Below are 13,087 nucleotides of genomic sequence, written 5' to 3' on the forward strand. Positions count from 1 at the left end.
TCTCTCTTTACTGTAACCGATCTTACAACCGTTCTCTCTTTACTGTAACCGATCTTACAACCGATCTCTCTTTACTGTAACCGATCTCATAACCGATCTCTCTTTACTGTAACCGATCTCACAACCGATCTCTCTTTACTGTAACCGATCTTACAACCGATCTCTCTTTACTGTAACCGATCTCATAACCGATCTCCCATTACTGTAACCGATCTCATAACCGATCTCATAACCGATCTCCCATTACTGTAACCGATCTCATAACCGATCTTCCATTACTGTAACCGATCTCACAACCGATCTCTCTTTACTGTAACCGATCTCATAACCGATCTCCCATTACTGTAACCGATCTCACAACCGATCTCTCTTTACTGTAACCGATCTCATAACTGATGTCTCGTTACTGTAGCTGATCTCTCGTTACTGTAACCGATCTCATAACTGATGTCTCGTTACTGTAGCTGATCTCTCGTTACTGTAACCGATCTCATAACTGATGTCTCGTTACTGTAGCTGATCTCACAACCGATCTCTCTTTACTGTAACCGATCTCACAACCGATCTCTCTTTACTGTAACCGATCTCACAACCGATCTCTCTTTACTGTAACCGATCTCTTTACTGTAACCGATCTCACAACCGATCTCTCTTTACTGTAACCGATCTCACAACCGATCTCTCTTTACTGTAACCGATCTCACAACCGTTCTCTCTTTACTGTAACCGATCTCATAACCGATCTCCCATTACTGTAACCGATCTCACAACCGATCTCTCTTTACTGTAACCGATCTCATAACCGATCTCCCATTACTGTAACCGATCTCACAACCGATCTCTCTTTACTGTAACCGATCTTACAACCGTTCTCTCTTTACTGTAACCGATCTTACAACCGATCTCTCTTTACTGTAACCGATCTCATAACCGATCTCTCTTTACTGTAACCGATCTCACAACCGATCTCTCTTTACTGTAACCGATCTTACAACCGATCTCTCTTTACTGTAACCGATCTCATAACCGATCTCCCATTACTGTAACCGATCTCATAACCGATCTTCCATTACTGTAACCGATCTCATAACCGATCTCCCATTACTGTAACCGATCTCATAACCGATCTTCCATTACTGTAACCGATCTCACAACCGATCTCTCTTTACTGTAACCGATCTCATAACTGATGTCTCGTTACTGTAGCTGATCTCTCGTTACTGTAACCGATCTCATAACTGATGTCTCGTTACTGTAGCTGATCTCTCGTTACTGTAACCGATCTCATAACTGATGTCTCGTTACTGTAGCTGATCTCATAACTGATGTCTCGTTACTGTAACCGATCTCATAACTGATGTCTCGTTACTGTAGCTGATCTCATAACTGATGTCTCGTTACTGTAACCGATCTCATAACTGATGTCTCGTTACTGTAACCGATCTCATAACTGATGTCTCGTTACTGTAACCGATCTCACAACCGATCTCTCGTTACTGTAACCGATCTCATAACTGATGTCTCGTTACTGTAGCTGATCTCACAACCGATCTCTCTTTACTGTAACCGATCTTACAACCGATCTCTCTTTACTGTAACCGATCTCATAACCGATCTCCCATTACTGTAACCGATCTCTCTTTACTGTAACCGATCTCACAACCGATCTCTCTTTACTGTAACCGATCTTACAACCGATCTCTCTTTACTGTAACCGATCTCATAACCGATCTCCCATTACTGTAACCGATCTCTCTTTACTGTAACCGATCTCACAACCGATCTCTCTTTACTGTAACCGATCTCACAACCGATCTCTCTTTACTGTAACTGATCTCACAACTGATCTCTCGTTACTGTAACCGATCTCATAACTGATCTCTCGTTACTGTAACCGATCTCATAACTGATGTCTCGTTACTGTAGCTGATCTCTCGTTACTGTAACCGATCTCATAACTGATGTCTCGTTACTGTAACCGATCTCACAACCGATCTCTCGTTACTGTAACCGATCTCATAACTGATGTCTCGTTACTGTAACCGATCTCATAACTGATGTCTCGTTACTGTAGCTGATCTCTCGTTACTGTAACCGATCTCATAACCGATCTCCCATTACTGTAACCGATCTCATAACCGATCTCCCATTACTGTAACCGATCTCACAACCGATCTCTCTTTACTGTAACCGATCTCACAACCGATCTCTCTTTACTGTAACCGATCTCACAACTGATCTCTCTTTACTGTAACCGATCTCATAACTGATCTCTCGTTACTGTAACCGATCTCATAACCGATGTCTCGTTACTGTAACCGATCTCATAACCGATCTCTCTTTACTGTAACCGATCTCATAACCGATCTCTCTTTACTGTAACCGATCTCACAACCGATCTCTCTTTACTGTAACCGATCTCATAACTGATGTCTCGTTACTGTAACCGATCTCATAACTGATGTCTCGTTACTGTAGCTGATATAAATCACGTCACTGTGAAGGAACATGAAATATGTGAGATGGTGAAGCACAAACGTGCACATGGGTGCACTCACACACACACACACACACACATACACACACACACACACACACACGCACACACACACACACACACAAGCCATCAGAGGCAATGAGTCACTCACACACTCGCAGAAAAAATTGAAAAGCTTTTTCCTTCACCTTGATTATTTTGTATTGTTGTTATTTTTATTTTCTATTAGGCTTTGATGTACAACTAGGGAAATTTAGATTATGTATAAAATTTATTATTATTATTATTAAGAAGAAGAAACAAAAACAACAATAATAATAATAATATTATTCTGTAAAAATTCTGTTTTCTAGGTTCGAGTCTCACCTTTGGCTGATTTTATTTACATTGTGTTTCAATCTTCTAAAGAAATTTTTATTTTAAAGCGATGTGTTCAATAAAGCAGTAAAAGTGTGTGTGTGTGTGTGTGTGTGTAGGCATACAGAGATAATTGGACACAGATGACAGTTGACTCAGACCCACCCACTGCACCACAATCTAATTACTGACATCCAAACTACAGCCAGTGTGTGTGTGTGTGTGTGTGTGTGTGTGTGTGCGATGGTAAGTCAGTTGTGGTGCATCACTCCCGATATGAGAAGCCGCAAGCACAAGGTGAAAAGTTCAAAGGATGTCTTCTATTTGTGTGTGTGTGTGTGTGTGTGTGTGTGAGAGAGAGAGATAAGCTCCATCTGTCAGGCAGTAATAAATCACGTCACTGTGAAGGAACATGAAATATGTGAGATGGTGAAGCACAAACGTGCACATGGGTGCACTCACACACACACACACACACACACACACACTTAAAAAAATGGATGCAGTAAATCAAACAGGGAGAATAATGAGTAATAAAGTAATGAGTAATAAAGTGAGGAGTGAGTAATAAAGCAATCCAGATCTCCAGCTCCTCATCAATAACCACAATAAAGTAAACAAGTGCTCAATCTGAGAGCGAGTGGAATCTCCACTACACACCACACACACACACACACACACAGGACATCAAATCATATAACTCCCACACGGTACAACTACAAGGACCAAAACACAGACACAAACTCAGTTACAGCGTGACCACAACTGTGTGTGTACTTATACACACACACACACACAACAAGCTTGTCTTGTCTATGAGGAGTGAGGTTACTTACATACAGTGATTAATTACAGTCTCCTCTCAGCCCTGATCCAGTTTATGAAATGATGGAGAGATGGACAGAGACAGATGGAGAGGGAGAGAGGGAGAGAGAGAGAGAGAGATGTGGGAGTGGCTCAACAGAAAATCATCACAAAACAGTCTCAAACACACAAACACACACACGTACGTATATATATATATATATATGCTGGCCTAAACAGCAGTGATCTGAATCACTGACTTGCATTTTAATATAATTAATATATTCATGAATGTGTATTAAATTATTCCCAATAGTCTATTCTCTACATTTCATAGCTTTTCTCTCGGTTGCGCTGCTTCCAGTAGTGTATATTTATGAGTATTTATCCAATCATATTTCAGCTAGTGGCTGACATCATGTGTTCCCAGAGTTAAAACCTGCCTCAAGGCCTTCTGAAACGAAAGTGGAGCTTAAAATAAGTGGCAATGAAATTGTTACCTTAACCAATCAGATTTCGAGTTGGTGTCACTGGGGCCATCTAGCAGGCATACGATTACATCAGCAATTTCCCGTCCTCTGATTGGATAATTGGAGTAGTCAGAGGCAGTGACCCGCCCATATACAGTGTTTCTATATTCACTGCGTCTCATTTCGGATGCTGCGTCCTCCGGAGATTGCAGTTTGCTGCATACGGCATCAAGAATGTCTTTTTTGAGAAAAGTAACCGTAATAAAATTGACTATTCCTTGTGAGGTGTGAAATACTGTAGACTAATTTCTTTTTTTACTTTGTTATTTAATGGTTGATTAGTATCTATTGCCGTGGTGCCAGGGGCGAGTCTAGAATTTTCATTTAAGGGGGGCTCAGCCCAAATGAGGGTATAATATTAAAATAAATAAATAAATAAAATAAAATAAAGGTTTGACTAACAGGGTAGGATGGTAAACTTAATGCAGCATTTCACTGTATTGCACAGATGTGTATAACATTTGAGTACTGAACAAGCCAAATACGAGTCTTCCTGATCACACACACACACACACTTGTCCTCTGATCCTCGCTCTGTGACGCCGCGGTCTGCGGATTGAAGAACGCGCTGAAGGATGGGGAGGAGCCGAAGTCTGCCAACATTTCGTATGAAGTTTAAAGGGGACTGAGGCGATCACCAATTTGTGTACAGTTTATGGAGAATCGCAGAAATTTAGGAGGGCTGAGTAGAAAATGGCCTAGCGACGACCATGGTGGCGTCATAATGATGGTATAGAGGTGGATTAATTCAGGAAGGACACCAGTGAAGGCGTAGGTGTGAAATGCATGGCCTGCCACTGATATATATATATATACACACACACATACACTATATTGCCAAAAGTAAGTAAAAGGCCACACCTCCTTCACCAAGTCTTACAGAAACAAAGGCCACACCTCCTTCCCCAAGTCTTACAGATACAAAGGCCACACCTCCTTCCCCAAGTCTTACAGATAGAAAGGCCACGCCTCCTTCACCTCCTTCACCAAGCCTTCCAGATACAAAGGCCACACCTCCTTCACTTCCTTCACCCAGCCTTACAGATACACTATATTGCCAAAAGTATTCGCTCACCCATCCAAATAATCAGAATCAGGTGTTCCAATCACTTCCATGGCCACAGGTGTATAAAATCAAGCACCTAGGCATGCAGACTGTTTTTACAAACATTTGTGAAAGAATGGGTCGCTCTCAGGAGCTCAGTGAATTCCAGCGTGGAACTGTGATAGGATGCCACCTGTGCAACAAATCCAGTCGTGAAATTTCCTCGCTCCTAAATATTCCACAGTCAACTGTCAGTTGTACTATAAGAACGTGGAAGTGTTTGGGAACGACAGCAACTCAGCCACGAAGTGGTAGGCCACGTAAACTGACGGAGCGGGGTCAGCGGATGCTGAGGCGCATAGTGCGAAGAGGTCACCAACTTTCTGCAGAGTCAATCGCTACAAGAACAGTGCGCAGAGAGCTTCATGGAATGGGTTTCCATGGCCGAGCCGCTGCATCCAAGCCATACATCACCAAGTGCAATGCAAAGCGTCGGATGCAGTGGTGTAAAGCACGCCGCCACTGGACTCTAGAGCAGTGGAGACGCGTTCTCTGGAGTGACGAATCGCGCTTCTCCATCTGGCAATCTGATGGACGAGTCTGGGTTTGGCGGTTGCCAGGAGAACGGTACTTGTCTGACTGCATTGTGCCAAGTGTATAGTTTGGTGGAGGGGGGATTATGGTGTGGGGTTGTTTTTCAGGAGCTGGGCTTGGCCCCTTAGTTCCAGTGAAAGGAACTCTGAATGCTTCAGCATACCAAGACATTTTGGACAATTCCATGCTCCCAACTTTGTGGGAACAGTTTGGAGCTGGCCCCTTCCTCTTCCAACATGACTGTGCACCAGTGACCAAAGCAAGGTCCATAAAGACATGGATGACAGAGTCTGGTGTGGATGAACTTGACTGGCCTGCACAGAGTCCTGACCTCAACCCGATAGAACACCTTTGGGATGAATTAGAGCGGAGACTGAGAGCCAGGCCTTCTCGTCCAACATCAGTGTGTGACCTCACAAATGCGCTTCTAGAGGAACGGTCAAAAATTCCCATAAACACACTCCTAAACCTTGTGGACAGCCTTCCCAGAAGAGTTAAAGCTGTTATAGCTGCAAAGGGTGGACTGACGTCATATTGAACCCTATGGATTAGGAATGGGATGTCACTTAAGTTCATATGTGAGTCAAGGCAGGTGAGAGAATACTTTTGGCAATATAGTATATATATATATATATATATATATATATATATATATGTATATATATATATATATATATATATATATATATATATATATATATATATATATATATATATATATACAGATTTCAGCACCATGGACAGTGACTGCATGTCCAGGACCTCAGACAGTGATGTGAACAATGAGTGAATTGTTAAAGGGGGTGGGGCCAAAACCAAACACATTATCAAGAGGTGTGGTCAGAACTAGAATCAGCTCCTCCTATTCCCTTAGAAACATTGACATGGCCAACGAGTGCTGTGTATTTCGGCCCCTTAAAGTAGAAACTCCTCCCCTTTAAAATCCTAACTGACATTTTAAGAGCAAGAGAGTGAAAAGGAAGAGGGTGACACCTGCAGGTCATCTGGTGGCATTACAGAAAACTGAGAGGACAGGGAGAGCGAGAGAGAGAGAAAGAGAAAGAGAGAGAAAGAAAGAGAGTTAAAGAGAGAGAGAGAGAGAGAGAGAGAGAGACTATTGTTTGTGAAATAAAAGAAAATTTAACTACTGTTTATTCCCCATTCATAGTGAAGGAGTTTACCTTCTACTGTATCTGTAAGGCTGGGTGAAGGAAGTGAAGGAGGTGTGGCCTTTGTATCTGGAAGGCTTGGTGAAGGAGGTGAAGGAGGCGTGGCCTTTCTATCTGGAAGGCTTGGTGAAGGAGGTGTGGCCTTTGTATCTGAAAGGCTTGGTAAAGGAGGTGAAGGAGGCGTGGCCTTTCTATCTGTAAGACTTGATGATGAAGGTGAAGGAGGTGTGGCCTTTGTATCTGTAAGACTTGGGGAAGGAGGTGTGGCCTTTGTATCTGTAAGACTTGGTGAAGGAGGTGTGGCCTTTGTATCTGTAAGACTTGGTGAAGGAGGTGTGGCCTTTGTATCTGTAAGACTTGAGGAAGGAGGTGTGGCCTTTGTATCTGTAAGACTTGGTCAAAAAAGTAAAGTATCTGTCAATCCTAGTACATAGGAAGTAGGTGTGGCCTTTTTATCTTTCAGTCCTTGTGTGATTTTTATAACAGTCAGTCCGAGTGAATGAGATGACACACAAATGTGCAAACACCGCCACAACTGAAAAAAAAAACAAACATGTATGTGTGTATACACACACACACACAAACACACACACACCCTGTTTGCTTATGTAGCACTAAATGGCTAAATTTAGAGTGCAATGTAACTCAAAGAGAAGGAGACTAACCGAGCCAAATCAGTCTGGAACTCAGCCATTTTCTTCACACACACACACACACACACACACACACAAACACACACAAACACACACAAACACACACAAACACACACACACACACACACACACACAAACACACACAAACACAGAAACATATTTTCCCATGGGACAGACACATACACAAAAAGTGCTGCCTGATACACACAGAACAAGAAAAGGGAAAATAACAAAGAGACAATTGAGTCTGAGCCTAAAACTCACACTCACACACACACACACACACACAATATCAGCACAATGCTGTCAGGAATAATGTCATGGAAAAGGTCTCTTTTTATTAACACAGATCAGCACCGTCACCTCTAAAGAGAGAAAAAGCCAAACAGCCGTCAGCTAAACAAGAGACGGAAATGAGATCGGATTCAATTCCATCAACAACACCAGCGTCTGACATGTGAACACACACCTCGCCCTGGGGGGACGCTGTTTATGACTGAATTTATGTTGCTTTAAACACAAACACTCAAACACTAAAATTAGGCATATAAAATACAGACTGAGAAAATAAACAGCTCTTTTATCAGAATATCAAGGGGGAGGGGTTACAGGGAGGGAGGGAGAAAGAAAGAAAGAAAGAAAGAAAGAAAGAAAGAAAGAAAGAAAGAAAGAAAGAAAGAAAGAAAGAAAGAAAGAAAGAAAGAAAGAAAGAAAGAAAGAAAGAAAGAAAGAGAAACCCCGCCCCCTGTAGGCGTGACTGTGATGGTGAAAGACACATCAGCACTGATCTACATGCAGGAGGATCTTACCCGACTGATCGTTCATCATGCGGATGGCTTTAGCTTTGGCCAGCTCCAGTGCCGTGACCCACTTCTGCCTCTCCACCTCAGTGGCCGCTTTCAGGTGGTAGCTTCGCCCTCCGCTGCTCAGCACCATGTTACACGCGTCCTCCGTGTCGATGTGCGCTGTGGCCAGGTTGATGGTGCCGCGACACGTGTGAGCCATCTCCGCCTGCGTCCTGAGCCAAGACACACACACGGAACATGAACTTCACGCCGCGGTCATCACGACTCGGACACCGGTCCTGATCCGGACGTTAATGTAGATAAAAGTCACAAGAACACTGTTGCTAGGCAACAGAGAAATACAATAGAGGCTAGCACTAGGGCAGGACCGATTCATCAATGAACCGGACGATATTAAAGTTATTCTGAATGATTTAGTTGTTAATAATGTGTCGTTGTGAAGATAACAGAGTCCAGGGACTGATTCTGTGAATAAGACTCTCCCTCCCTCCCTATCCTCTTCCCCGCCTTCCTCCTGCGTGTGTGTGTTAATCTCCTGGAACAAACTGAAAGGAGATTTTCACAGAAATGCTCGAAAAGGGGGGGGGGGGGGTTTGGCTGACCACTTCATGTCAAACACACTGCACAACTGAGAAGAGTTTTATTTATAGTGCATCAACTGTGTTAAAGTGTGTGTGTGTTTAACTGGTTTGAGTGTATATGTGTGTGTGTGTGTGTGTGTGTGTGTGTGTAGGCCAAAATCAGCTGTCTGACACAGGTCAGTTAAACCTGTATACTAAATAAACACACACACACACAGGCATACACACATGTTCTTTTGAGATCAGACTCCGTCAGCAGTGAGGAGATCAGAGCTGAGGTTAGTGCAGAAAGAAAGAAAGAAAGAAAGAAAGAAAGAAAGAAAGAAAGAAAGAAAGAAAGAAAGAAAGAAAGAAAGAAAGAAAGAAAGAAAGAAAGAAAGAAAGAAAGAAAGAAAGAAAGAAAACCAACACAAACACCAACACACTTTAAACAACTAATCAATATTTATTCCAAATAACAGCCAGATTCTTTGGGCCAGTTCATTTTACAGCAGGACATTAAAGCGGCGGTTAGTATTCTGACGTTTCTAGACTTTGTTCTATAAGTGAGAACAGGAGCTAACTCACATCAAGAACTTTAAAAGTAACTATAAATGGATAAAAAGCATGCAGTGTTTAGTGAGTAGAGCTCTGTAAGGGTTTGCTCAGCTGCTGTGCTGTTAGAGGAAAACAATCGGCAGTGTTTATTACCCGCATGATGTCATAACTATGATTTAGGGCGGAGCTTCCGTGTTTTCTGATCACATGACTGTGCTTGTGATCAACTCGACCTAATATCGTGAGTGTGATGTGGGTTTCTGTGTGTGAGGATCCTCAGAGGAACAGACCTACATGCAGTAATGAAGCCGTTAGAAGCGCACGCTGTAACTGGGTTGTTGGGCGACGCCCGCCATATGGAACACACCGCCATCGCTGTCGTCGTGGCCACGTGTGTGTGTGTGTGTGTGTGTAAGAGCAAGACGAAATATGACTACCTGCAGTGAGGTCAGAGCGCGTCCTCGAACAACAGGTGAAGCCGAGTGGGCAACAGGTGACACCTGTAGCGCTCACTGCAATTTTAACGAGCCACACGATCCTGTTGCGAGATAGCACTTATCACATATCCCTCAATCCCAAACGCTCTGTTTATCACCACACTGACCACTGCTAGGTCTACTCTAACTCATTGTAGCCCATCTGGCACTCTGCACAAAGTATTGCCACCCCGGCATCCCCAGCAGGTTGAAGGTCAGTATAAACCTACTGGACTCCACACTACACTGTTAGGACATTGATGTCCCACTGATGCTTTACTGCCTTCAGTCTCACAGTCCTGCTCCCTCCTCAACATCCTGTATGATCACTGTACGATTATAATCGCATAGAACTGTAAATACACAGTCTGCCCTAGTTTATCTCTCTGTACATAAACTGTACACCGATCAGGTATAACACTGTGAGCAGTGACCGGTGAAGTGAATCAGACGAAGTGAATCAGTGAGTATCTCCTCATCATGGCACCTGTTAGTGGGTGGGATATATTAGGCAGCAAGTCAACATTTTGTCCTCAAAGTTGATGTTAGAAGCAGGAAAAATGGACAAGTGTAAGGATTTGAGCGAGTTTGACCAAAAGGACCAAATTGTGATGGCTAGACCACTGGATCAGAGCATCTCCAAAACTGCAGCTCTTGTGGAGTGGTCAGCATTTATCAAAAGTCCTGTAAGTATCCATGGAGGCCCACCTCACAACTTAGAGGACTTGAAGGATCTGCTGCTAACATCTTGGTGCCAGATCCCACAGCACACCTTCAGGGATCTAGTGGAGTCCATGCCTCGACGGGTCAGGGCTGTTTTGGCAGCAAAAGGGGGACCAACACAATATTAGACAGGTGGTCATAATGTTATGGCTGATAGGTGTGTGTATATGTATATAAATAAACTTTACACAATTCTACTATTTGCACTGGTAGATGCTAATTAGCATTTCATTGCTATGTTCCTGTACTATGCAATGACAAAGTTCTATCTATCTGTCTATCTGTCTATCTATCTGTCTGTCTGTCTGTCTAGTACAGTTTGCTCGCTTTGCTAATCTTAGCATGTAACATACCAAACACACTAATTTGTGTGAGTCGTTAGAGTTTATACACCGATCACCCATAACATTATGACCACCTGACTAATATTGTGTTGGTTCCCCTTTTGCTGCCCAATCAGTGCTGACCCGTCCTGCACTGTGTATTCTGACCCCTTTCTATCAGAACCTGCATTAACTTCTTCAGCAGTTTGATCAACAGTAACTCGTCTGTTGGATCAGATCACACGGGCCAGCCTTCTCTCCCCACGTATATCAGTGAGCCTTGACCGCCCATGACCCTGTCACCAGGTCACCACTGTTCCTTGGACCACTTTTGATAGATACTGACCACTGCAGACCGGGAACACCCCACAAGAGCTGCAGTTTTGGAGATGCTCTGATCCAGTGGTGTAACCATCACAATTTGGTCCTTTTGGTCAAACTCACTCAAATCCTTACACTTGTCGTTATTCCTTCAACTCACAACATTAGATTTGAAGATTAGATTTGACATTTCTTCACACATTATCCTCCTTTCCTGACTGAAACATGTGGATTTGAATCAAGAATTATCTAAAAGTGTTCTGGACAGATAAAACTATAGACATACAGACTAACTACAGTGTATTTTTCTCAGAAAATCTTATAAAAACCTGGATAGTTTGTTCAGATCAGTATTAGCACCTGAGGCATGAGGCTTTAAAATGATCCAAGTTGCCAAATATTGTGTTTTAACCCAATTAAACACACTTTAAAATGAAAAAATATCACCCCCTCATTAAAAGCTGCAGATGCTTAAGGATGTCATTGCTGTGTACTGTTAGCTACCAAGCTAACACAAGATATAAACAAATATTAGATAGAATACAAGGAATTAAAGTTTAATGAGCGCTCAGTACAGATGGTCAGGATGATCTGATGTGGTAAAATATAAATTGTCCTAAAAAAAAAAAGATGTGAGGTGTCACGTTGATCTAAAAAGGGGCCTTGGCAGCCAGCAGCTAAACGTGAGCGCGCGCAGGCGGGCGGAGTGTCAATCGGCGCCATTTTAGGAAAGTAGTGCACTACGGCGAGTGTAGACTGTGCGTCACATGAAGGGCACGTATAAAGGACGTAGGAAAGGATTCGGGATGGAGCCGGAGACGCAAGGAACGCGCGTGTATGAGGTTGACAGCTCACGTTTCTGCACAACTGACAGCAAAAGCAGCTGTTTTGTCGCGCGAAGGTTAGGGTTTAAGGTGTGAAATGTGTAAAAATGAAAAGGAATAAAGTGTTAAAAGTGTGAGAAATACCTGTAATAAGACAGCAGTCCGTTACTGAGGACGAACCACCTCCGCTGGTATCCTTTCAGATAGTTAGTCCATTTAAAGAGCCAGCCTTTGTAGGTGTCCGAGCCCGGGGCAGGAGCAGGGGTGTTGCTGGATGTGGTGCCGGACGCAGAGCTCTTCAGCGGGTCACTCATCCTGTCTCCGGTCCGGTCCGGTTCTGCTTCCCGAGCCGATAATCGAGACAGTTCTACCGGGTCCGCTAGCAGGGAGCGGCCACTGTCCTGCATGCACTCACTTGAGAATGGACAGAGTATTTTACAAAGAGACGGAGAGAAGGAGACAGACAGACAGAGAGAGAGACAGACAGACAGACAGATAGCTCTCTCTCTCTCCTTATCATGGAAATAGGGTGACTAGCCTAAAAACGCGCATACGTTCCGAAAAAAATCCCGCCCCCGTCTGTCTCGGATTGGCCAGCACCGTCCCGCCTTCTCCGCTCCCTTTGGTCAAGAAAATGCTCCTGTCCTGCGCTCGCATTGGTGCACGAGATGTCAGGTCATGTCTCCACAGCAACAGCAGAACTCCTCTGGATTCAACATCCAAGAAACGGTTATAAACACAAAGTTCGGTTTGATCGCAATTTATTCCCTCAGATAAGTCTTTTATTTCTGGCACCTACTTACTCATTCATATAGCGCGAGTGGGGATTCATACCAGCCAATCACAA

General features: G+C 43.4%; 1 protein-coding gene across 2 annotated transcripts in view; it reads right to left on the bottom strand.

Moving 5' to 3' along the window:
- The window catches only part of osbp2b (oxysterol binding protein 2b), a 59,790-nt gene extending 46,992 nt beyond the window's left edge, over nucleotides 1–12,798 (bottom strand). Inside the window, exons 1-2 of one of the 2 annotated variants that reach the window (XM_058374867.1) lie at nucleotides 12,385–12,798; nucleotides 8,459–8,667 (exon numbers count right to left, since the gene is read on the bottom strand). In XM_058374867.1, the coding sequence (XP_058230850.1) occupies nucleotides 8,459–8,667; nucleotides 12,385–12,647 (472 nt within the window). In that variant the 5' untranslated portion in view covers nucleotides 12,648–12,798. The remainder of the gene's footprint in view (nucleotides 1–8,458; nucleotides 8,668–12,384) is intronic. The other variant, XM_058374868.1, reaches the window with a different exon arrangement.
- Nucleotides 12,799–13,087: the final 289 nt, after the last annotated feature.

The sequence above is a fragment of the Hemibagrus wyckioides genome, linkage group LG22, assembly GCF_019097595.1.
Source record: "Hemibagrus wyckioides isolate EC202008001 linkage group LG22, SWU_Hwy_1.0, whole genome shotgun sequence".
Classification (NCBI taxonomy): domain Eukaryota; kingdom Metazoa; phylum Chordata; class Actinopteri; order Siluriformes; family Bagridae; genus Hemibagrus; species Hemibagrus wyckioides.